The sequence below is a fragment of the Caretta caretta genome, chromosome 3 (assembly GCF_965140235.1).
Source record: "Caretta caretta isolate rCarCar2 chromosome 3, rCarCar1.hap1, whole genome shotgun sequence".
NCBI classification, from domain to species: Eukaryota; Metazoa; Chordata; order Testudines; family Cheloniidae; genus Caretta; species Caretta caretta.
The window spans coordinates 113,856,500-113,881,047 of record NC_134208.1 but is presented as its reverse complement, the minus strand read 5'-3'; the positions used below and the strand labels follow the sequence as shown (position 1 = coordinate 113,881,047).

At 42.8% G+C, this 24,548-nt stretch overlaps 1 protein-coding gene across 3 annotated transcripts in view; it reads right to left on the bottom strand.

Moving 5' to 3' along the window:
- The window catches only part of UST (uronyl 2-sulfotransferase), a 300,004-nt gene that overhangs the window by 100,347 nt on the left and 175,109 nt on the right, over window positions 1-24,548 (bottom strand). For all 3 annotated transcript variants that reach the window (XM_075126796.1, XM_048844295.2, XM_048844294.2), the window contains exon 5: window positions 16,663-16,816. In XM_075126796.1, coding sequence (XP_074982897.1) covers window positions 16,663-16,816 — 154 coding nt within the window. The remainder of the gene's footprint in view (window positions 1-16,662; window positions 16,817-24,548) is intronic.

The following is a 24,548-nucleotide window of genomic DNA, read 5'->3' as shown; positions in this document are numbered from 1 at the left end:
CAGTAAGGAGTTCCAAAAATTTCAGCAAGGAGAGGGATGAACCTCTGCAATCCTTCCCCATCCCCAGCCCCCAAAAGAGTCATATTAGCAACAAAACAATTCTGATTTCAACTGGTTTAATACACAGTTAGGGTATGTCTATAAAGACGAGGGATACCATTTTGGGCCCTTCGTAACAGGGACCATGCCTAAGCATGGTTTGGTAGGGAGATGCTAATGTGGCTTCATTGAACAGTCAAACTAAATAGCTGTACTCTTTTATGCAGCTTACTAGACATTTCCAGTTGTAGGTTGTTGTTTTGTTGTTTTTTTAAAGACATACTAATAGCCTCCTGGTCTCTAAACCTTTTCCCCCCCTTCCCAAAAGCAGTCAAGTACAATATATTATCTTATGAGGTTATATATACTTTAAAGCAAGTAAATGTACTTTCGTCAGTGGAAAAATGTAGAAAGTTAATTAGCCTACAGCAAATTTTAAGAAAAATATACAATATTTTGATATGGTTAGGTTTTTTCCTTAAGATTTACTGTAAGCTAATTAACACACTACATCTGTAACTGGACCGATACATTTACTTGCTTCGAAGTATATATAACCTCATACACACAAACAGGATTTTAAAAACATGCAGTTAGTTCATTTAAAATGCTTGTTAACTCCCCCCCCCCCAAAAAAAAGTCCGATGTGCTCTTTTTAAGAATAATAAACATTTTGAGTGCCAAAAAAATCATTCTATTCTAACTTGTATTTAATTATCCATTTCGTTTAAGAGCTTTGTCTCCTTCAAACAATCAAACTCCATTATTTACAGTCTGTTAAACTAAGTGCTTAACATCACATACACAGCTGAAAAACATCAGTTTTTACAGATTTGTTTCCAATACTCTGAATGCTGGTTTTCTTCTAGTATTAATAGTTTATCAGCTAAATATCAGAAGCTACCACAATTTTGGGAACTATTTTATGTCATTTCCTTTAGCATATCATGCTAACTTCAAATTACTAACAGAAATCCTTTTATTAACAGTCCTCATCCTCAAAGGAAACTGCACACTTTCAAAAGACGAGCCTGGGAGCTTAAATTCATAACTTTGCTAGACGCTAAAAATTATGGTCTTAATAAAGACACTGGATTTATGGTTTATTACAACAATCTGTAACCCACTAGCCCACCTTTTCGTCCTGTGACTACAGGGATGTTAAAAGGTCACTTCACCTTGAATAGTCCCTTCGAATGTGTGTAAACTACTTACACTAAACTTCTATCTAGTCAACCTTGTATTTAGCTCTGGTATCTTTCCCAGACCTGAAGAAGAGCTCTGTACAGTTCAAAAGCTTATCTCTCTCACCAACAGAAGTTGGTCCAATAAAAGATTACCTCATTCACCTTGTCTCTAGAAATCCTTTTGTCAAGAGTGTAGAAAACACTGCAAGGGGAATTGAAGAGAAGAATGTTCAATTACATTTTAAGAAGAAAACAAAAGTACCCCTAAGGTACTCACTTATTAAAACAAATACCTTTGAATTTCAAAATAAGTCATTCACATTTCCTGTAAAACACTGAACAACAACAAAACCAAAAAATAGTACAGTAGAGCTTAATGCATTACATGGCTAAGAGAACTTCAAAACCCCACAGTTCAGGAAGGTCTACAAATGTGCTCTTGTATTATATCTCCACTAATGATAAATAATGCTGGACAGCTGTCACGGAAGTTGAGGATGCCATGATTTTCATGCTTTAAAAGAAAATATATCTGTGATTTAACATTTTTGGATATTTGTTTGTAAGTGGATGGATGTGATATTAACACAAGACATTGTCAGTCTTGAAAGATCAATGTGAAATCCTAATTTGAATGATATAAATTCAGCCACCACACAGAAGTGATACAAAGGACCAGGCCACAAACCCTCAAGTAGTTGGACAAATGAGCTGGGGAAGGGATATGAAAACATTTTCTTCAAAGTTTCCCCATAGTACTTCAAAGAGAAACACTTATTTGTTTTCTAACCCAGCTGTTATGCTCAAGTGCAATTCAAAGTAAACTGGAATATTTTAATTTAAAAAATAAAGATGCATTAATATACCATTGTGAAAATAATCTGATTAATAACAGTAACATTCTTTAGACATTACCCTACTTAATAGAATACTTCATCTATAAGGGCACTATTTAAAAAAAACCAAAAAACCTGAGTTGCTAAAACCAGCTACTAGAATGTCCTTCATGGTTACCTGGAAAAAGGACAAGTTGTAAATAACAGAGACAAAACAAGATAAATAATGCATTTCTTGGTGGCTTCCTTCATCTCCTTTTCAGCAATATCCAAATACTGTCAGTCTTGCCAAGATGAGGAGGGTATGTGGAAAGCTGAATTGAATGTTTTTTCCCCTCCCAATTTATTTCCCTATGTAAGATATCCAAAAAGTCATTTTAAAGAGAACACCTGGTACCTAAGAAGGATTAGTTACAAACGGGTGAGTTTTAGACAAAGAACAGACATGGAACGGAATGGGGCCACATCTTAATAGGTTAACAGCCACTCTCAAGACACAGTTTAAAGAAATGCAACCGCCTGCAAAATTCATTTCTAGAACTTGAGAAAGAGGAACAAAGGAACCAATAGGGAAGGCCTCAGGTAGTGTTAAGCGGCCTTCCATGAGCCCAGCTGCTATTTCAGCAGCACATTGGCTCAACAATCACTGCATAATTTTTCCTTCCTATTATAAAACCTAAACGGAGAGCAGATTAACACTCCTACTTTAGTTTGTGAAATAGTATAAGATCATGCAGTCATGTCTTGAGTAGCCCCTCATGGCCAGAAGTCACTCTGCAGCACCCTATGTTTCCCCCATTCAAGGGCCGTTAAGTACTCTCAGTTCAAAAGTGGCTCAAACAATCCCCACAAGAGCTTCATTTAGTCCCCCTATGCCCAGCGCAGTTCAGTGTCTCTCTCCTGATTAACCCAAAACACCACAAATGCACACAGACTTCACCCCAACAGGCCTTGACAGTTTCTCCACGGCTTGCACAGTCTCGCTCCTAAGCTTCCCTACCTGGAGAACTCTCTCCCACCCTCTCTTGCTGCTTCAGGGCCCTATGGGAGACTTCTTTCTCCCTGCAGTGTCTACAGACCAAACAGCAAGTTGCTTGGGCTTCTGCCTTCACTGCAGCTTCCCACTCTTTTTATCCTGGGATCCCCTGATTCAACCCAGGTGTGGCACATCCTGTAATCAGGGCTGGCTTAGCCCCAGGCTCTCCAGCCTCTGGGACAATCCACCCTGTAACAAGTAGAAATAGATAAACGTATCTGATTACAAACTGTCCTTCTTGGGTGCTAGGAAGTGGGTGGGCTGAAAGCCCCTCCCTCAGCCCAGGGAGGAGCTACTGAGCCCAGAACTCAACTAAATTCAGGGGACAACAAAGAAAAAAAAAACAGGAACAGGTGTGAGGGTCAAAGGGCCAAAACTAGGGAACCTGAAGGGGACAACGAGCAGAGAACCCCGGACAGTGCCCACTGCTCCTCAAAGGTATCCAAGGAGCCAGTGGATGTAGCCCAGAGGAACTCCGCCCGGATGCGTGAGCAGACAAAGGAACAAAAACAGGCCCCACAGTCTCAGAGCCCCTCTTCAGCCAACCTCCTCTCCCTGCTGTTATAAATGGCCACCTTGGCCATAGCTAGGAGGTTGTTGACGAGGAGGCCCCTCGACTTCATGGGGCCAGCGGTGGGGTGTGCATATATAAAAAGGTGCGGGGCAAAGTGCAGCCAGAACCACAAGAACAGGTTCTGGAGGAGCAGGAAGAGGGGTTGCAACCTGGCGCACTGCAGATAGACATTCGCCCAGGTCTCCCTCACACTGCAAAAAGGACAAGCTTTGGGAATAGAGGTGAACTGCGCCAGGTACATGCCCGTGCTCATGGCTCCAGGAAGGAGCCGCCAGCTAATATTCCTGGCGGGCCGTGGAACCAAGATGGAGTAGAGGTTGGCCCACTGGGGTCCCTCACCCTCTACAGCTGGTAGAAGGTGCTGCCACTTGGTGTTGGGGCGGGACACGTGGGTGGTGAAGAGTGTGGAGCACGAGCGTGTAAAGATGGTCCCGCAGCGCAGTTCAGAAGCGAACCAGCTGCAAATCATGCAGCCAGCTCAGGGTACAAAGGGGTGGGGGCCAAGAGGACTCACGGGGCAGGTGCCAGGTGAAGAGATATGGAGGGCCTGGGGTGAGGGATGGGTGGAGGATAATCTCTTGCAGGACCCGCTTGAGGAAAGACCGAGAAGTGGGTAATAAGGCTGTCTCCACCTCCCGAAGTATGCGCCAAGAGATGCCAAGGGTGGAGAGCCCCATGCACCAGCCAAATGCATAGGGATCCACCCAGTCCCCCCAGTCGTAGTCCAGGAGGTCTCTGATCCTGCCAGGACCAGCCTCTGGTGCTCTGAGGGCGACTCCGCCACCTGCAGAAGAAGATGAAGATTGTGTAGCAGGGGCTCCGTGAGGAGATCTGCCCCCTCACTGGTTGCCACGGACCTGGTCGCCGAGCTCAGCTTCCCGGTCCGGAGGAGGTCCTGGCAGAAGACCGGCAGCTCAGAGAGTGCTGGGAAGGCAACTGCACTCATTTGGCATCAGAGAGGGAGAAGCAGTTTGCAGAGTTATGGAGCCCACAAAAATATTTAAAAATTAATTTGTTCAAGGCATTGGCATATGAGTTCATAACCTTCCCTATACTCAGGGCCATAGTACCCAACAAGTGAGGTCGGGGAAGTCTGGGCATAGGTCTGGAGAGGCAGCTGGCAGGAAAAGCAGCAGCAGCAGGAAGGGGAACAAAACAGGCATAGTGGCCCTGAAGTGAGATGCCAACCTGGCTCTTAAAAGTTTAGCAGCTGCACTGGCCAGCCTAAAGGAGAAGCTGCAACTGTGTGCAGGCCCATGCAGAGTAAAGGACTGATGTGGTAACTGGCAGGGGGAGGTAGGGTTGCCAACTTTCTAATTGCACAAAAACGAACACCCTTTCCCGAGGCCACACCCCTTTTTCAAGGCTCCGCCCCTGCTCACTCCATCCCCCCCCCCTCCATTGCTTGCTCTTCCCCCCACCCCCCACTCACTTTCACCAGGCTGGGGCAAAGGGTTGGGGTGTGGGAGCGGGTTGAGGGCTCCGATTGGGCCCAGGGATGAGAGATTTGGGGTGCAGGAGGGAGCTCTGGGCTGGGGCAGGGAGTTGGAGTGCAGGGAGGGTGAGGACTCTGGCAGGGGGTACAGGCTCTGGGGGTGGCCAAGGATGAGGGGTTTAGGAGGGGGTTCAAGGCTAGGGTAGGGTGTTGAGGGGGTGCAGGCTATGGGAGAGAGTTTAGGTGCGGGTGAAGACTCCAGGCTGGCGCAGGAGGTTGGCGTGTGGGAGGGGGTTCAGGATGTGGGGTCCCGGCAGTGCTTACCGTGGTGCCCAGGAAACAGCCGGCAGGTGGCTGCAGCCCCATGGCACATGGGTAGGCAGGGAGGCTCTGCATGCTGCCCTCACACCCACAGTTCACAGTTCCTGGCCAATGGGATATGCAGAGATGACACTAGGGGTGGGGGGTAGCGCGCGGAGCCTCCCTGGCTGCCCATGTGCCTAGGGGATGCAAGGACCTGGCCACCGCTGGGAGCTAGAGCAGGCAGTAAGCCTGCCTTAGCCCCAGGCCCATGCTGCGCCACCAACCAGAATTTTAATGGCCTGGCCGGCAGTGCCAACCAGAGCCACCAGTGTCCCTTTTCCATCGGGCGTTCGGCACCTTAGAGGGAAGGGAAGAGGAGGAGAGAGAAGTGAAGACAGGTTCTGCTTTGACATCATCCCAGCAACTGATAAATGGTGAGGAAGTGTAACATCACAGCGGCTTGTGCATTTGCATCAGAACATGATCCGAGAGGTGCAGACACCATGGATCCGCTCCACACATGTCCACCCACCAACAGCTTGCCTGCATTCTTGGAGTTCAGTACATTCATTCATCAAGAAGTACTGGACATCCTAAAGGGGTGTCTTTAAGACTTGCAAATCAACTCATGACCTTCCTGGCTTGTGAAAGCAAGTCCGGAGCAAGTGGTGCCCCTCATGAGGAAAACAGCTAACACCTCATTCAGGGAAGGAATGTTCCCTTCCTCTTTCAAACAATGCAACACTGAAGAAACTCACATTGAACACATCAGTTTTAGCAGTCACCCAATGTCAAACACAATCTGTTCCTGAGCAAACTCCTCACCTTTCTGCCAAGCAGGTGAGGCAGCACCAGCACCTGATGGGAGAAATAGTGTGAAAGATGCTCCATCTGCCTCCCTCCTCTTACAAGAAGGGCAGTCCCCCTATTGGTTTCCCCACCTTTCCTCATGGGGAGCAGAGTGGGAAAGAGAGAGCGAGCCTGTAGCCTTCAGCTCTCCCTCCTGCTAGCTTACCCACCTCTACAGTCAGAATCTAAGGGGAAGAGAATGGTCCTGTCAGTTCCATCTGCCCTGTTGGCATTGATCAACAGGGTATATGGGTAGAGGAGGATGACTGGAAGCACAAGGGATGTTCCCCTGCAATCTGTGGAGATGTGTGCACATGCACACACTATCCCTCAAATTTGGCTGGCGATGGGTCTGCTTGATGACAGGAACTCCTGGTAAAAACATGCATTTCCTTGTCCCCATTGTTTTGCTTGTGCAATGTCACTGTGGCAAATGCCATCCACACCCCTGAGGACTTACAAACACCAGACTTGGTGATCTTTCCATTTTGGTCTTCCGCTATAAGATTTCCTTTCCTGCAAAGATACCCAGCACACAGCCTGGTCTTTGGGCTGTGAGCTGAAAGGGAAAGTATGGCCACACATGCAAAAACTAGACAATAGTATCTTGAAAAATAATTTAAAAAAAGCTGCATTATATTCTTTTCACCCATAAGGATAGCACAGAACTCGCCTGAACTTGCTAACTGCAAAAATGAACGTCAACATTTTCAGACTTGGGTGCCTAATGTTGGTTCCTAAATATAAGTGGCCTGATTGTCAGTGGTGTTGAGCACCTGTGGTACCACTGACTAACACCCAGGACTTCAGTGCTTCCTGGGTCCTAAATTCTCATGGAGTTTCTTAACGTTTGCAATATAGTTTGAGATGCTCAATCACAAAGTGCTGAACATCCACAAATCTTAAGAAAAAACTGACTTAATTTTTATATTCTGAAGCAAAGCTTTGTGGTTACCCTACATAGTCCTTTACTGAAAAGGGGTGCAACACAGAATGATAACACTATTGTCAGGTTAAAAATCATTGATCAAATCCAAATCTCTTCACTTGTGTTACTAATACCATCTTATGTTGCTGAAACTCACACTATTTTCAAGACCCAATTTTCACTGTTATGTTATTTATTATTTACCATCTGCACTTTGCTCAGCTTGGTCATTGAAAACAAATTAGCGAGGTTAATTTCTGATTCTCATGCAGCAGGATCATGCTACAGTGTTTGGGGTGCAAACCCAGCAATGGAAAACCATTAAAAAAAAATCACTGACAAGAAAATGTTACTGTTAATATCATGTTTTCTATAGTTATTTTTAAAATTAAGAACACAATCTAATTTGAGGGCCTAAGTTATCTGACAGTGACTCTATGATTTTGCAAATGATTAATATAGAATGGGAGAATCTAAGTGAACAATAAATTGTGTTAAGAGCATACACACTCGCTGAATAGTTAAACAAATATGAGACAAATACACAGCTTTATTTTGAGAATAAACATAGAAAAAGGGAACAGCTGGAGACTATTAAAAGAACTCATTAGAAAAGAAAAAAACTGTTCTAATTGGGTCAGCTGACAGGTGGCTATGCCTGAGAAGCGCCCTGCCTGCATCCTGAATGGTAGCATTAGTTATTGAAGCTACTGTGTGATCTTCAAATGAGAATTTACAGCTGGCAAATTTAAGCATCAGCACTGCAGGATAGACTGAAAGACATCAAAAGAATACCACCAGTCATCTCAGCACAGGGGTATAACACTGGGAACATGCTGGCCTGTGTGTGTGCGTAAGTTTGGAGAGGAGGGAAAGAAGGTACATAAAATATAGTCTTATGGTTAAAGCTCATGACTGGGAACCAGATGATCCAAGAACAATTTTTCCTGGCTCCATAACACACTTACTATGTGAACTTGGGCAACTCACTTCTAACCGCTCTGTGTCTCCGTTTCCCGATGTAAAGGAAACATCATTTTTGGCCCTTCGAGGAATTTAGTGAGGTTTAATCAATTCATGTTTGTAATCTGCTTTGAGATCCTCACTTGGAAGGCGTTATACATATGTAAGGAGATAGGGAAAACAATATAGCTAGAGGGCACCCAGGACTTAAGTGTTTCCTGGGCCCTGATATCTCCAGGAGGCCATGTCTGCAGCAAACTAAATAACACAAGGAATGTTATCACAGTATTTGAAATTATACAACAAATACTGGGTTTAACAATCTTAATTTTGCAAGCAGTGCTTCTTAGAGAACTTTTGACAATTGATGGTAAATAAAGTCTAACCCTTTAATAAAAAACAAGGGTCCTGAATCTGACAAGATATCTATGCATGCAGCTCTCAGTGAAGTTAACAGAAACACAGGAATGAATTTCATCCATAGAGGGCGTGGCATGATTGGGCCCAATTTGTTCCTTAATGCTGAAAAAATAATGACTCTTTACTGGATATTTTCAATTTCCAAACAAAAAGGAAAAAATACTACAGGCAGGATCCGATATTGGTAGATGCTTGTGATGGCCAATTCTCTTCTACACATGAACACTACACATTTTATTACTGATTTAATTAATAAAATACAGTACATTAACGGAGCTAGACAAATATTGAGGATTTATTAATTACTTAAATGTACTTATTAATATGCATATATCAAATGCAAAACGCTGCAGTAGTACAACATTGTTAGTCAAATTCACAAATTTGGGGAATGCAGATGGATGTTCTAACAGCATTTTGAGCTTTTTATCACATAAAGTAATGACCTCAAATATACTGATCTACATATTTAACAAGAAAAACAAATCTGTACCACATGGCGTATCTAAACTTGCTGCAGAAACCATACTTAATGTAGCATTCATGCATTTTTTTGCATTTGTTTTCCCAGGTTTAATTTAAAGGTGACAAAAAAAGGGTGGGGGGGGGGGGAAGACTCTCCAGTGGGGCCACTTGTAAGATTTTGTAGAACTGAGGCCTAAAATGTGATTAGAATTTCTTTAAAAGAAGGAAAGGGATTATGTATTTTAACTACTAAACTTAAAGAAGAAAAAGATGAAGGATTTTGTTTAAAATATTCCCCTTTGGGTAGAGACCAAGTATGGAAGATTTCATCCCAAAGTTTTTAGAAATTTGTGTGTGTGTAAAAACAGGTACTTATAATGAAACTTTATAAGTACAAAAGAACATAAAAATGGCCATACTGAGTCATACCAAAGGTCCATCTATCCCTGTATCTGTCTGCCGACAGTGGCCAACACCAGGCGCCCCGGGGGGGAATGCACAGAACCGGTCATCATCCAGTGATCCATCAAGAAGGATATTATCTTAAATTATCCTTTCTTGGCTCTTTTTTTCTGGCTAACCCCCCTCTTTTAGCCTTTTAGTATGCAAATTATGCCTTTGGACTCAGGGTTTTTCTGATTTTACACGGGAATAAATCAGGAGTAACTCTGTTGAAGTCAATGAAGTTACACTGACATTTATTTACAACTATGAGTTCAGAATCAGACCCAGTTAGACTCCCTGAAGCCCAATTAATAACATAAAACTTACACCACTTCACACATTATTTCTGTATTTGGCCCTTAGATCAAAGGTTGTTAAGTCAATATTAAAAGAAATCTTTACATCTCTTTTATATTTTCTCTCTCACACTCCTCGTATTACAAATGATCCCAGTGGTTCCTGAAAGGTGCCCGTGACCAGCAGGAAGTTTAGAAAGAACAACTGTAATCAAAAGTTTTCAAATACAAATAGTTTATATTCTTTGTGAGGTGTCCTTAGCTTCTGATCTCTCAGGCCCGGGGCCTAAACTAAATTCATGGATGGAGTTTTCTTTTAAAAGCTGCCTTACCTGTGCTGTGAATGACATAGTTGCTTTAGTTAGGCTGGACTGAATGCCTCCACAGTCAATACATTTGGACAAATGATTTTGGCCCAAAGGAACCAAAAGAACTTCTAATTTTATGGGAACAGTTCCCAGTGAATGTGCTTGAAATCCTAATTGAAGAGGGATTGGTGGTTTCAGACATTTCCCAATATACTGTCACACACACTAAAACATCAACACTATTTACCTTTGGAGAAGTCCAGGACTGAGCTGTTTAGATGATTGACTGTATACATCACTTCAGCAGAGACAGTGGTCTTTGCAGATTAGGTCAAGGAACGGGCTGAGCTGTGTGGAGAAGCTCACCTTGCAGCAGCTGCCTGTACCATATTTAGTACGTAAATACAACATTTCACATGGTCCAAAAAAGGGGGTAGGGAAGGATGAGCGTGGGACCACAGCCCCGTACTCCCTTCTGCCCAACCCCCTCCCTTTTTGGCAGGCTAGAATAGTGATCTGTGCTAGACTCCCCTTGTTCTTATATATGTGGAATCCAAGAACTGGTATTCTTCCTGGCCCCTGTTCAGGCGCATAAAGGAAGGGGAACAGGGCCATCTTTTCCTGTCCTCCTCACTCGTGTCCTCTCTCTTTGCACATCAGCACATGGCTAGGCACAATCCACCCCAAGTTGTTTATGTGTAGTACAATGACCAACACCACCACTACACTAGCAGCAGCTCACTTATAATGCAATGTTTTGCATTTAAAGAGCTTTATGAGGGGTTACCCAAAACTAAGATGACCCTCTGAAACCCCCCACTTCCCCCCCAGAAAAGAACACACACTATATGGCTAGTTTTCATCCAAAGAAAATCTTTAGGAAGTAAATATGGAGGGTTGAAGGCAGAAACCTGCCCAAGGATCAGTAGTATACTAAAAGGCTGCCATGCTGTATGTCTGGGGTAAAAATTTTATCCTTATTTTCTTCCCAACTAGATCAAGCAATTGATTTAGCAGATTTTAAAGTGGCCATAAAACCCATAATCTCAGTTAAAATATAAGTATACACCTCTTTGCACTACAAAGGAAAGGGTTAAGATGCAGTTATATACCATGAAATTTGGTTAGATAACACATCTTCAAAAATCTTTAACATTCTGAACGAGTGACTTTTGTTAAAATGAATTTTGTTGGCAGCTGGCCTATACTTTACTCAGACATGAACAACAAGCCTCTTTGAATAAGACATCTGACAATCAAAGTTTGCCAAAAGGAGGAGGACAGAGTCCAAAAGGGGAACATTTTGTTTCCAGTCTTCCAGTAGAGCATTATGAACAGTGAAAATTAAAACAAAAAACACAAATTAATCTTTACAAAGTTGCTGACAATGTCTCTAAAAGAACAAAATGCTCTTTGAGCAAGACAATGGGCTACTGACACCAACATTTTACTGGCCTTCTGCTACTATAATTTTTTTTCTTGTGCCTAGAACTTCTGTGTCCATGCAAATATGTATGGACCAAACTGTCCATGTGCACATACACACGTGTATACGTGTGTGTGTGTGAGAGAGAGAAAACTTGCTAGAGTACAAAGATGGGCATCTTTTTCCATTCTGCCATTAACATTTAAAGCAAGAGGGATACCAATGAATTATACACGTTTATGAAGTTCCAATCCTGTAACAGTGCCTGTTGGAAGTAAATATACTGAAACTTTATGTATTTGGTGAATCATAAGCCTTAAAGAATGGGTTAAATTGCATGAAGCCTTATGAAATACTCACCTATTTTTAAGCAGAGAGGTGCCAATCACCATACCGCCCATTTAAATGACAAGAGAAGGCAGTCAGCACCTTGCAGGATAAAGTACAAAGTGTACCAATAATCTCCTATTTTTTTCCTAAAGGGAAGGCAAGATGACTCTAGTATAAATATACTTTCCCAACTGTTCTGTCCTATACACACACACCACAGAACACAAACACACGTACGTTGCACACATAATGGAAAGCTGTTAGTCTGCCTTCCAAGCACACGCATGAGAATGTCAGCAATGACCCAAGCTGACTCTTAATATCCCCAGACATACAGTAAATGCAGAAATACTTTCAACACTTACAAATGAGTTTTTAATTATATAGTAGATGTGATAAAATTTTAAAATGCTTAGTGTAACCCATGCAAGTACCCCAAGCAGCCATATGATAAAAGTAACAGAGCCAAAAAACAAACAAATGAGAAAAAAAAAAACCCACAGCTCAGCTACATGCAAAAACATAGCCTTGTTTAGGTAAAACTGACCTCATCTAGGATGGTTATTGTGAATTGTGCTGTGCAGAAGTAATTCAGAGTTGTGGTGTGAAAAAGGGTACAGAACACATCTTGTGCCTCATCTACTTCCTTGCCCCTCCAAAAAATTTACTTATTTTTCTTTAAGACACTGGCCTCATAGATAGGAGGGAAGCAGATGATGTGCAGCTATAACTTGATTTTAGTAAGGCTTTTGACACAGTCCTGCATTACATTCTCATAAGCAAATGGGGAATATGTAGTCTAGATTAAATTACTGTAAATTGGGTGCACAACTGTTTGAAAGACTGTACTCAAAGAGTAATTATCAGTGGTTTGTCATCAAACTAGGCATGGATAATATAGTGAGGTCCCACAGGGGTCAGTCCTGGGTCTAGCACTATTCAATATTTTCATTATTGACTTGGATAATGGAGTGAAGAATATGCTTATAAAATTTGCAGATGACACCAAGCTGGGAAGGGCTGCAGGCACTTTGGAGGGACAGGATTAGAATTTAAAACAACCTCGACAAATTGAAGAATTGGTCTGACTTCAACAAATACAAAACAGTTCACTTAGGAAGGAAAAAAATCATATCCCCAACTACAAAACGGGAAATAACTGGCTAGGCGGTAGAACTGCTGAAAAGGATGTGTGGGTTACAGTGGATCACAAACTGAATGAGTCAAGATGATTCAGCTGTGAAAAATATCATTCATACAAACATAAGAATGTCCATATTGGATCAGACCAATTGTCCTGTCTTCCGATGGTGGCCAGTGCCAGATGTTTCAAAGGGAATTAAAAGAACAAGGTAATTTATCAAGTGATCCATCACCTGTCATCAAGTCCCAGCTTCTGGCAGCTGGAAGTTTAGGGACACCCATAACATGAGGTTGTATCCCTGACCATCTTGACTAATAGCCACTGATGGAGCTATCCTCCATGAACGTATCTAATTTTTTTTTAACCCAGTTATAATTTTTGCCTTCACAACATCCATTCTATCGTGTATTAACAGGAGTGCCATATGTAAGAAATGGGAGGTAATTGTCCTGCTCTACACAGCACTGGGGAAGCCTCAGCTGGAGTACTGTGTCCAACTGTGAGCACCACACTTTAGGAAAGATGTGGACAAACTGGAAAGAGCCCAGAGGAGAGCAAAAACATGATAAAACATGTTAGAAAACCTGACCTATGAGGAAAGGTTAAAAAACCTGGGCATGTTTAGTCTTGAGAAAAGAAGACTGAGGGGGAACCTGATAAGTCGTCAAATATGTTGCGGGTTGCTATAAAGAGAACCGTGATCACTTGTTCTCCATGTCCACTGAAGGTATGACAAGAAGTAATCAGCTTAATTTGCAGCTAGGGAGATTTACGTTGGATATTTGGGAAGACTAACTATTAGGGTAGTTAAGCTCTGGAATAGGCTTCCAAGTGGAACCCTTATCATTGGAGGTTTTTATGAACAGGTTAGACAAACACCTGTCAGGGATGATCTAGGTTTATTTGGTCCCGCCATAGTGCAGGGGGATAGACTTGATGATTTCTCGTCTAACCCCCTGCAACAGTTCTATGATTCTATGCCATTTTTCTCTCTTGTTGTTCTCTAGACCCTCATCTATTTTGATCCTGTACCATTTTCTATAAGGTCATAAAATAAAGAAACAAGCTGCCCTATCACAAATGTGCCCTAGGGATCCTTTTCCTTGGTTGTCTCTGAACTTTGAAGTAAGCACTGTGGTACTTCAGCTGGTGAGGACAATCACAGCTCTGGAAAAAGAATTAAATATCCACAAACTGGAACCGATCCATGTGGCAATAAGCAGCAACCTTACATGGTGCTGGAGCAGGCTAAAGCTTATTTCTGAAACTTGTAAGCAGAGTAATTTCAAATGAACGTTTAATTACAAAATATCTTTTCTAGCTTTCATAACTCTTTCTTGAACATACTGCTTTATATTTATACCTAATGACACCCAATGTGTTAGGTAATCATGGGTGAAAGCTGGCACAATTGCAGCCAATGGGAGGTTTCAACACTGACTGTGATGGGGTCAGGATGTAACCCCATATTTTTGTCTTTGCTGAGACATTATGTGTATATTACACATTGGGTGTGCAACAGGTCACCTCAGGCAGTCTACTACTCTCAAGTTGCTGAGCACACACAGTATCAATGTAAAAAACACAAAATTAGCAAACATATATTCCACAGAACAGAAGATCAACCACAAGTAGCATTTATGTCACAAAAGAAAGCTGAGCAAATAAAATCAAGAACTGGAATCGGATCAGTCTGTGAAAGACACCACTTGCAGCTGGTTGAGTCTACTTTAGCTTTACAGGAAGAACATGAAATTTTTAGGCTCACCCAAATTTCTTAAGCACTCTGGTGCGACGTTTCTCAAATGCGGCCACCTGGCGCCACCAGGAGGTTTTCATGGGGCCACAACAGCCTCCTGGGCAGTGATTGGGGGAGGGGACAAAGCATCAGCCTCTCACACTCCCTCCTTGTTGTTCCTAGATGCGCAGTGCCCCGCACCACCTCTGGAGAGAGGTGGAGCACAACGCTGCAGGAGCAAGGTGAGTTCTTGACCACCTTGGAGGGAGGGGGTTTTGGCAGCAGGCTCCAGCGGTGGGACTTCAGGAGCCTGGCCGTGCGGCCCCGGGCTCCAACCGCGGGGCAGTGGTACTGACCCCCCCAGCTCTGGCCCCATGGCCCTGGGCTCCAGCTGCAGGGCTCCAGCCTCTGGCCTCTGGTTCCAGCTGTGTGGCAGCAGGCTTCAGTCCCAAGGGCTGGCCGTGCAGTGGCAGACGCCGACCCACAGCTCCAGCTGTGCGGCCCCAGCCCCTGGCACTGATCCCCTGCCCCACCTGCACAGCAGCAGGCGCCAACCCACAGATCTTCTGTTCCTGAGCTCTGGCCACGCAGCCCTGGGCTCTGGCACCCAGATCCAGCTCTGGCCATGAGGTGGCAGACACTCGTCCCCGGGCACTGACCCACAGCTCTGGCTGCGTGGCAGGAGACTCCAATCCCTGGCTCCGGCAATGCAATTCCTGTCCCCAGCTCCTGGCTCTGGCCGTGGGCACTGAGTCCCGGCCCGGCTGTATGGCAACAGACACTAGGCCATGGCTCCGGCCACGCAGTTCCTGTCCCCAGCTCTGGCCGCGGGTGCTGAGCCTTGGCCCTGGCTGCATTGCAAAAGACACCGGGTCCTGGCTCTGTCCACGTGACACCTGGACTCATCACCCATCCCCATTACCCCTGCTGCCTCCCATAGCCCCGCATCCACCCCCTCATTGCCCCAGGCACCAACTGGCTCCCCATCCCCACATCCATCCCACCATCACCTCTGGCCCCTGCCGCCTCCCGCCGTGTCCCCTCCATCCAGGGCTTAATGAGAAAAGTGATAAACAAACATGCAAGTATCATTTTTCATAGCAAACTTACTAACTATCTGTGAAAAGTGATACCTGTATGTTTGTTAAAAATCACATCACTTTTCACAGCCTCCCAGGTAGGTACTAAGTGTGCTGTGATATTAACAAATATACAAATATCACTCGCAAAGGGGGAGGCAGCGTTATTTGTATTACTGAGTCTGCCAAAAAACCCTACAAATACACATTACAAGGATTTGGATGTGTGTCTGTGCATATTTAATTGTTTTTCCTCAAGTTAATTACGTATTTTAGGAAAAAGTGTCAGTGTGGCCACCAGTGAGTATTGGTGGCCACATTCGGAGGCCACCCAAAAAATGTGTTGAGAGAACCCCCCTACTCTAGTGAAACTGCATGACTGACATTCTTGGTCTCAGTCCCAAATACCCAGCATGACAAATAGAGGGCCTAATCCAATGCCAATTAAGTAAATGAAAGCCTCCATTAACTTCAGTGGCAGTTGGACCCGGTTCACAGTTATCTTGACAAATTAGATGTCTTCCATTGTTGTATGCAGAAGAGCTCTATTTAAACGCAAAAACTTGTCTCTCACCAACAGAAGCTGGTCCAATAAAATGTATTAACTCACTCACCACATCTCTCTAACATGACAAATAGATAATTATATTCCTGATCAAGGCAGCATATGCTCTATACAGCCTGATTAAAATCAAGACTATACAACTTAACATGAAGCCCTACACCAGGAATGGCTGAAGGGAGACGAAAGATAATTCATTCTCTAACTTTCCAAACACCCTGTTTCAATTTTTGTAATTATTTATCTGGATGGTGAACAAATAAGTATTTTGTTAACAGCCTTTAATTTAAAAGAACTTACTAGATATCTTTCTTCTTGCCTCATACTTGGGGTGCGGATCATATGATTTTGCTCCCCTCTCCAGTCTCCAAATCGACGGAAAAAATAGTTCGATAAAAATCGGTTGACAGGATCCCTAATAATATTGATGTACACAGGCTGTTCTCCTCCAAACCTGGTGGGGGAAATGTGTAGATCTCATTAGATGTTTGCAGACATACATTCACATCTCATAATCAAATGCTTTAAAAAGTTGTTCTCTGTGCAAGTTTAAAGCTGCTGGAAGATTAGAAGTTGTATGAAGGCTAGAAGTTGTATGAAGATTAGAAGTTGTATGTAGAAGTTCTTAACGGTAAAAGTGCCTCAACTCCTTCTAAGAGTGCATAAAGACCCTTTAAGCTGGAAGATAATTACAGTATTGTATTAAGATACACACATTTCAGCCAGAGAAACCCTCCCTACTATGAAGAGCAACTATGACAACTTTTATTCTACTTGGGCTCTCTCCTTGAATTTTTCAGTTTCTGCAGTTAAATCTGGTTCTTTGGATTCATATTTCCATGTACTAATTTCCCATCTGGGAAATCATGACAAGGCAGGGGTGGCTGAAATGGAAGCAAAATGCAACCCTTGGAGTTCTACAAGGTGGCCCTGCAATCACCTTCATCTTTAAAATAAAGGCCATGATCTAAGAGATGACAGCTGCCAGCTTGCAATGCTCAATCTTGTTGCAGAAGCATTCACTTGGAAAAAGTGAAAGAACTAAAATCATGCTTCACAGAGCTGGGTGGAATTCATTGTTTTTATATGCTGTGGCTTATACAAATATTTTTCCTTATTTTTGTTAATGGCTATTATTATTTATTTAGCACCTTAACTTTGCATGTTGAGATATCTATCTATAAAGAGACAACCCCTGCCTCAAAGAACTTAAAATATGAATCACCAGTACATAGAGATTTAAGGAAAAGGAAGGGGTAGCGAAAGTTGGGAATATCATTAAAACAAAAGCAAAATGCAACCTAAGCCCTCAGATCTCGCAGATGAAGCCATAAACCAGGGCTTCCTCTCTAGATCGAGAACACCCTTACAATAGATGCTGGGATCTCTCTTTTGTTATCTCCCAGGGGTGAGGCAATGGATTACAATCTCCCCTCGCCCCTAATTTCATGTGGGGGGAAGATAGGACAGCTGGCTCTCTACCGTATCTTTTGTTTTTAGTGTGCTGGAAAAGTAATCATATTTCTCAATTTAAGAAATCCTCTTCGGGAGAACAGGCTTACCTCACCAACCCAATAGTGAGAGAAAGAAAGTTGCTTGTGTTACTCCTTCAGCTAAAATATCTGAAGTGAAAAGGGGATATTGCAGGCTACAAAAGCCTCAAGACAGCAAAAATGGGAGTAGAGCCTGTTGGGAGAGAGGTATTCCTAGGGTGGCCCCAACTGGGAACTTGTCTGAACTAAGGATGGGGGGAATGTTTTAGTATTTAAAATTTACAAAATGACATGCTGATTCATGAAAGCACTTAAGCAGGTGCTTCAGTGCCATTGAGTTTGATAGAACATAAGCACATGCTTAATATGATTTTGTGAATAAGGATACTTTTCTGAATTGGGACTCAAAGCTTCAGGGGAAAAAAAATTGATCAGAGGAGAGAAAATTGCAATTGTCATTTAGCAAGAGGGAAATAAAACTAATCTTTAAGCATCTCTTAATTTTCTAAACTAAGACATGAGAATGAAATGTTAGAACATTTTATAAATAATACAGAACCAGGAAAAAGTTTTTAAAATGTAAATTTTAGTTAAAAAAAAAGAAAGAAAAATGTGTATAGCAATGTGTACTTGATATTTATTCTATAGGACTTCCCAGTCTGCTCCATCTTCTTCTCTATGTGCCCACAGACCAGTGAGTAAAGTCTGCAAGTGCTTATACACATGGCTAACTTTATGCATGTGAGCAGTTGGATTGATATCTGAGATCAGCTTTTGCAGCTTCAGTGCTATAATTTGTAATTGCAGAGACAACATAAAAAACTGAACTTCTAGATTTAGAAACCAGGATGTTACTTACTTCCCGATTAGAGTACTTTATGAGTGTAGACCTCTTTCAGAATTAAGTCTGTTTTGGCATTTGTACAGATATGCATTTTTTCTAACAGAAGGTTGGAGTCTGAAATATTATAAGCTGTGTTTACACGATTATCTGAACTGTTCAGCTCCAGAATGCAAACATCCATGGTAAGCAACAGCTGCCTGACATGATGTATCTTCAGGGTATTAACAGCAACAACAAAGATTAGCAAAGTAAACTCAATATAATTATACATGTATGTTATATAGTATAAACATCAATAAAAGCAAAGTAAATATTATTCAAGAAAGATTAATTCAAACTAGGACAAGTGCAGAGGACTAATAGACTCACCAGGAAAATGGATAGCCTATTGCAGGAGAGGAGTCTAAAAGTGACTCATTTGTTAGGCAGCAAAACAAAGGCTGAGAGGGGCTATGATTGCCCTGGATAAATACCGGGGGGGGGGGGGGGGCTGCGACGAGGGACGACACACCACGGAGGGAAGAGAGATATTTAACTTAAGGACAATGTTGTCACAAGAACAAATGGGCATAAACTGGCCCTGGAGAAATTTAAACTGGAAATTAGAAGGTTTCTAACCATCAGAGGACTGAGGTTCTGCAACGGCCTCCAAATAGGAGTACTGGAAGCAAGCAACTGGACTAGTTTTAAAAAGGGGCTTGATAAATTATTGAACATGATTATATGACAAGGTTGTCTGATACCAGAGGCCGGACTCAACGACCCAGAAAGTCTCTTTCAGTCCTATATTCCTATTTAAGTTTTCAGTGTGAGGACCTTTTGCTAATAATATAAACAATCATATGAACAATACTCCTCGGCTGTACTCATACACCCTGAATTGTTTTGTTCTATGATTATATATCATATATTATTAATGCATAAAGTACATGTATTGAGAAGCACACAACAAACAGTAATACTGAGCCATATCCTCCTCAGACTGAGTGAGTGGAGTTTTGCCATTTCCCTCCATGGCATTAGGATTGGACTATAAATATGCAGGGCACCTGATCATTCTAACTATGTTGTAGGGCTCAGCTGCAATAACTTTACAACAATCTGGGGCAGAGCCTCAGCGGGTGTCAATTGTCCTCTGAAGTCAGTGGAGCTGGGGTTCTGCCCCTTTATTTCTATACTTAACTTCTAATCCTAACTGATTACTGTGGTATATAATAACCCAGTTATTTTAGGTTTAATTACATATTATATCATAGTTTTAACTGTTGCGTTTACAGCTATAATTTATGAATAGTTATCAAAATAACCATTGGATTTTGGGGCATCCATGATACTTATACTCATCAATAGTACATCTACTTGTTCTCAGAAAAAAAGTAGTTAACATTTTACAATTAATTTAGAAGGTTGAATGATGTGCCAAGTGCTGCAAATTTTCTTTGGAAAGAGAGTCTCCAGTGTGTTCCAAATTTTCCTATTTATTTGAATGAAAGCTCTGCTGAAATCTACTTGCAGATCATATTTAAATTACAACAGCAACGAAAGAATTACAAAAACAACTGGTGGTTGATTTGTTTGGTTTTTAAATGGAGGACAGATCCTTTACCAATAACTTAGAGAGTTTCTCTCAGCTGTTACATACTTTAATTACATTCGTTTCTAGGTGAGACTAGAACTCGGGGGAACTAGCCATTGAATTTCAAGAAGTTTCTGTATTCCAGCTCAGTAGCTAAAATATACACAGAAAGAATCAGGTTTACTCATCTCTTCAGGCAAACTGCCTTCCTTGAGGGAAACAAGTTTGCCAGCCTCACAGCAATAGAAGAACTTTTGCTACATCTTAATCTTCTCATTTAAAAAGTTCCTGTACATAAATTAATATGTTTAAAGCTAAAGTTAGTTATATTGTAATGGAGTTCTGACAGTCATGCACTACCAGTCTACATCAGCACACATAACTCTCCTTAAAAAGAAAAGGAGTACTTGTGGCACCTTAGAGACTAACCAATTTATTTGAGCATGAGCTTTCGTGAGCTACAGCTCACTTCATCAGATGCATACCGTGGAAACTGCAGCAGACTTTATATATCCACAGAGAATATGAAACAATACCTCCTCCCACCCCACTGTCCTGCTGGTAATAGCTTATCTAAAGTGATCATCAGGTGGGACATTTCCAGCACAAATCCAGGTTTTCTCACCCTCCACCCCCCCACACAAATTCACTCTCCTGCTGGTGCTAGCCCATCCAAAGTGACAACTCTTTACATAATCAAGTCGGGCTATTTCCTGCATAAATCCAGGTTTTCTCACATCCCCCCCACCCCCATACACACACAAACTCACTCTCCTGCTGCTAATAGCTCATCTAAACTGACCACTCTCCAAGTTTAAATCCAAGTTAAACCAGAACATCTGGGGGAGGGGGGTAGGAAAAAACGAGAGGAAACAGGCTACCTTGCATAATGACTTAGCCACTCCCAGTCTCTATTTAAGCCTAAATTAATAGTATCCAATTTGCAAATGAATTCCAATTCAGCAGTTTCTCGCTGGAGTCTGGATTTGAAGTTTTTTTGTTTTAAGATAGCGACCTTCATGTCTGTGATTGCGTGACCAGAGAGATTGAAGTGTTCTCCGACTGGTTTATGAATGTTATAATTCTTGACATCTGATTTGTGTCCATTTATTCTTTTACGTAGAGACTGTCCAGTTTGACCAATGTACATGGCAGAGGGGCATTGCTGGCACATGATGGCATATATCACATTGGTGGATGTGCAGGTGAACGAGCCTCTGATAGTGTGGCTGATGTTATTAGGCCCTGTGATGGTGTCCCCTGAATAGATATGTGGGCACAATTGGCAACGGGCTTTGTTGCAAGGATAAGTTCCTGGGTTAGTGGTTCTGTTGTGTGGTATGTGGTTGTTGGTGAGTATTTGCTTCAGGTTGCGGGGCTGTCTGTAGGCAAGGACTGGCCTGTCTCCCAAGACTTGTGAGAGTGTTGGGTCATCCTTTAGGATAGGTTGTAGATCCTTAATAATGCGTTGGAGGGGTTTTAGTTGGGGGCTGAAGGTGACCGCTAGTGGCGTTCTGTTATTTTCTTTGTTAGGCCTGTCCTGTAGTAGGTAACTTCTGGGAACTCTTCTGGCTCTATCAATCTGTTTCTTTACTTCTGCAGGTGGGTATTGTAGTTGTAAGAAAGCTTGACAGAGATCTTGTAGGTGTTTGTCTCTGTCTGAGGGGTTGGAGCAAATGCGGTTGTATCGCAGAGCTTGGCTGTAGACGATGGATTGTGTGGTGTGGTCAGGGTGAAAGCTGGAGGCATGCAGGTAGGAATAGCGGTCAGTAGGTTTCCGGTATAGGGTGGTGTTTATGTGGCCATTGTTTATTAGCACTGTAGTGTCCAGGAAGTGGATCTCTTGTGTGGACTGGACCAGGCTGAGGTTGGTGGTGGGATGGAAATTGTTGAAATCATGGTGGAATTCCTCAAGGGCTTCTTTTCCATGGGTCCAGATGATGAAGATGTCATCAATATAGCGCAAGTAGAGTAGGGGCTTTAGGGGACGAGAGCTGAGGAAGCGTTGTTCTAAATCAGCCATAAAAATGTTGGCATACTGTGGGGCCATGCGGGTACCCATAGCAGTGCCGCTGATCTGAAGGTATACATTGTCCCCAAATGTGAAATAGTTATGGGTAAGGACAAAGTCACAAAGTTCAGCCACCAGGTTAGCCGTGACATTATCGGGGATAGTGTTCTTGACGGCTTGTAGTCCATCTTTGTGTGGAATGTTGGTGTAGAGGGCTTCTACATCCATAGTAGCCAGGATGGTGTTATCAGGAAGATCACCGATGGATTGAAGTTTCCTCAGGAAGTCAGTGGTGTCTCGAAGGTAGCTGGGAGTGCTGGTAGCGTAGGGCCTGAGGAGGGAGTCTACATAGCCAGACAATCCTGCTGTCAGGGTGCCAATGCCTGAGATGATGGGGCGCCCAGGATTTCCAGGTTTATGGATCTTGGGTAGTAGACAGAATATCCCAGGTCGGGGTTCCAGGGGTGTGTCTGTGCGGATTTGATCTTGTGCTTTTTCAGGAAGTTTCTTGAGCAAATGCTGTAGTTGCTTTTGGTAACTCTCAGTGGGATCATAGGGTAATGGCTTGTAGAAACTCGTGTTGGAGAGCTGCCGAGCAGCCTCTTGTTCATATTCCGACCTATTCATGATGACAACAGCACCTCCTCTGTCAGCCTTTTTGATTATGATGTCAGAGTTGTTTCTGAGGCTGTGGATGGCATTGCGTTCTGCATGGCTGAGGTTATGGGGCAAGTGATGCTGCTTTTCCACAATTTCAGCCCGTGCACGTCGGCGGAAGCACTCTATGTAGAAGTCCAGTCTGCTGTTTCGACCTTCAGGAGGAGTCCATCTAGAATCCCTCTTTCTGTAGTGTTGGTAGGGAGACCTCTGTGGATTAGTATGTTGTTCAGAGGTATTTTGGAAATATTCCTTGAGTCGGAGACGTCGAAAATAGGATTCTAGGTCACCACAGAACTGTATCATGTTCGTGGGGGTGGAGGGGCAGAATCACAGGGCCTAATAACATCAGCCACACTATCAGAGGCTCGTTCACCTGCACATCCACCAATGTGATATATGCCATCATGTGCCAGCAATGCCCCTCTGCCATGTACATTGGTCAAACTGGACAGTCTCTACATAAAAGAATAAATGGACACAAATCAGATGTCAAGAATTATAACATTCATAAACCAGTCGGAGAACACTTCAATCTCTCTGGTCACGCAATCACAGACATGAAGGTCGCTATCTTAAAACAAAAAAACTTCAAATCCAGACTCCAGCGAGAAACTGCTGAATTGGAATTCATTTGCAAATTGGATACTATTAATTTAGGCTTAAATAGAGACTGGGAGTGGCTAAGTCATTATGCAAGGTAGCCTGTTTCCTCTCGTTTTTTCCTACCCCCCTCCCCCAGATGTTCTGGTTTAACTTGGATTTAAACTTGGAGAGTGGTCAGTTTAGATGAGCTATTACCAGCAGGAGAGTGAGTTTGTGTGTGTATGGGGGAGGGGGGGGATGTGAGAAAACCTGGATTTATGCAGGAAATAGCCCGACTTGATTATGTAAAGAGTTGTCACTTTGGATGGGCTAGCACCAGCAGGAGAGTGAATTTGTGTGGGGGGGTGGAGGGTGAGAAAACCTGGATTTGTGCTGGAAATGTCCCACCTGATGATCACTTTAGATAAGCTATTACCAGCAGGACAGTGGGGTGGGAGGAGGTATTGTTTCATATTCTCTGTGGATATATAAAGTCTGCTGCAGTTTCCACGGTATGCATCTGATGAAGTGAGCTGTAGCTCACGAAAGCTCATGCTCAAATAAATTGGTTAGTCTCTAAGGTGCCACAAGTACTCCTTTTCTTTTTGCGAATACAGACTAACACGGCTGTTACTCTGAAACCTCTCCTTAAAAAGAGATGACAACCTCTTTTTTTTTTACAGCTGTGCGTGACCAAGAATCAATAACGCTTATAGCACAATTATCCAGGAAACATTGCACGTTTAATTAAATTGTAGCGTTATCATAGGACTACTGTGCCATTTCATGTTACCAGACATGAAGCAGGGCTTCACAAGAGGACTGCCCAAAGACACTGTTAACTTAAATGACTATGACAACTGGTAAGTGCTTCAATTTTTCTAAAAACTAAATTATATCAAAACGAATCTTCTGAAGAGGAAGTCTGATTTACAGAAATAGAAATAGGAGGGCATGGCAATGTCAAGTATCAATATCTATTTTGGGCAAAGTAAACCTGTTTTCTATCCAAAATACCAG